At 43.6% G+C, this 2,077-nt stretch overlaps 1 protein-coding gene across 1 annotated transcript in view; it reads right to left on the reverse strand.

The window, feature by feature from the left end:
- rexo1 (REX1, RNA exonuclease 1 homolog) overlaps nt 1-2,077 on the reverse strand; it is a 13,796-nt gene that overhangs the window by 7,351 nt on the left and 4,368 nt on the right. Inside the window, exons 4-7 of the mRNA XM_014007350.1 lie at nt 1,008-1,218; nt 759-907; nt 518-655; nt 307-430 (exon numbers count right to left, since the gene is read on the reverse strand). Coding sequence (XP_013862804.1) covers nt 307-430; nt 518-655; nt 759-907; nt 1,008-1,218 — 622 coding nt within the window. The remainder of the gene's footprint in view (nt 1-306; nt 431-517; nt 656-758; nt 908-1,007; nt 1,219-2,077) is intronic.

A 2,077-nucleotide genomic window follows, 5' to 3' on the forward strand; every position in this document is an offset into this window, starting at 1 on the left:
GTATAAATACCCAAAAATTCTACTTAAGTACAGTAACAAAGTATTTGTACTTAGTTACTTTACAACCCAGACTGTAGAGAAGAAACTGATGTTTCTTTAGATTATTTTGAGTCTCTATCAGAAAGATGAAGAATCAGAGTTCAAATAATAACGTTCCAATAAACTGAGATCAGAGAGTTCCCCTTTGATGTCACTTCCTGTTTCATTTTATCTGAACCAAGAAATGGGTAAAACTATGCCAACTTTCTGAAATAAAAAGCTGTTTTCTTTGACTTTATGTATTTGAAAAATATTCACGTCACAGACTTTTTGCAGGCGACGAGGAGGCGCAGCTTCTGCCTCGGAGCTTCTTCAGCGTGTTGACGGCTACGTTGAGGTAGATGTTCTTGCTGCTGCTGCGCTCATACACCAGCTTCTCCTCGTCGAGAGCCTGGAACGAGAATTTCACAACCTCTTAAAGCAGCTCGGGCAGCAGGTAGCGAGGCCGGAGCTGGTTAGGAAACGCATCCCTTCCTACCATGTGGAAGGCAGCGTCCTCCGATGAACAAAATTTGACACATTCGTCTATGAAGGTGTTGAGGTAGCGCTGGCGGACGTTGGTGGGAACTTTTGCCCCAAACTCTACRGGGATGACCGGACGCTTCATCGAAGTGCTCTGAAAATGTCAAACAAGACGTGAAAAATCAAAAAAATAATCAAGCACTTTATATGTAGGTATGTAACATCTAAAAAAAAGTCAGGTCTGAAGTCCTGAAAACCTTCATGGTGGGTGTGTGCGCCATCCTCTTCTGCGTGGCCGTAGATGAAGTCTTGGACAGAATTCCAGCTGTGGTTTGGGTCCTGACGCCCTGAAGGCTCCTACTGGAGGATAAAACTCCACTGGAAGCTGGTTTATCGTGTGCAGGACCTGCTCGGACAAAAACACACACGGTTTTGCCTCGAAAAGTAAACAAAAACGTTGCGAMCTTTTATTTAGCAGCTCAGCTGGAGCTGAGAGGCGCTCGCACTTGTCTTTGAAGAGGTCGTCTGTGGGTTCGGCCGGTGAGCTATTCTCTTCTTCTCTCGGGAAACGCCGGGGCTGGAGGTCTGCGAGGCAGCTTTGACGGCAGCGGAAAGCTGAGCCGCTTGCTCCTGGGCGATCTGCATACGCTTAAAGCAGATCTCCTGAGGGGTGGGTCTCTTATACGGCGTCACCACAGTCTTTTTAGGTGCATCAGTCTGGGAATTACACACGTCAGGATTTATAAAAATGATCAYTAATCTATAGGGGTAAATATTTTACCAAGAACACGCTAAATGCAAGTAAAACAAGCACAATCTTACRCATTACCCAACACAAAAAAACGGTTCTTTAATGAATAAGTGATTAACAATTTTTGTCCAGAATTATAGACAGCTGGTCAAACTATCTTGTTTCTCCTCTCACTTCAAAGTTTTCCCATAAGACATGGAGCTGGAAACCCCCAGAGGCATTTATTWCAATACTTTCCTTTCGTGTTTTTACTCTTTACTTCCTTGTTTGTTGTAAAACCCCACCTGTACTGAGTCAGTGAAGTGTCAAAGCATGTTTTGATACAGTATTCACGTCTGGGGGATTTTCCTCTTTTCCTCTAGTGAGCTGGGAGGAAAATGTATGCTGGATAGTTAAAGATTTGGCAAAGATCAGTGGTGGGCAGCACTAATCTAAAAATTTGGTCCACTAGCCCTAAAGCACTAACTCAAACATTTAGGTCCTCTAATTCTAAACTACTAAAATAACCCAGTCAACCCATGAACATTCTTCAACAGACAACATGAGTCACATCATGTTGCTCTCTTAAAGGCACAGTGTGTAGGATTTGTTGTTTTCAGCGACATCTAGTGGTTGAGTGGTTGAATCATCCTCCCTGGTCCTCCCCCCACCCCCCGCACTTCCAAACACAAAGGAGTTGCTACGGTGTCTCTCAGGTGTCAAAAACCTTTGATAATTCCAACCGCGATGTCTACCAGCAGCTTCAGAGCTAGTGTTGTTTCAAGTGGTAAGATTATGAGCTTTAATAAGTAAAATTATCCCAGCTACAATGACAGACAACAAATA

This window comes from Austrofundulus limnaeus, unplaced genomic scaffold (assembly GCF_001266775.1).
Source record: "Austrofundulus limnaeus strain Quisiro unplaced genomic scaffold, Austrofundulus_limnaeus-1.0 Scaffold41, whole genome shotgun sequence".
NCBI lineage: Eukaryota > Metazoa > Chordata > Actinopteri > Cyprinodontiformes > Rivulidae > Austrofundulus > Austrofundulus limnaeus.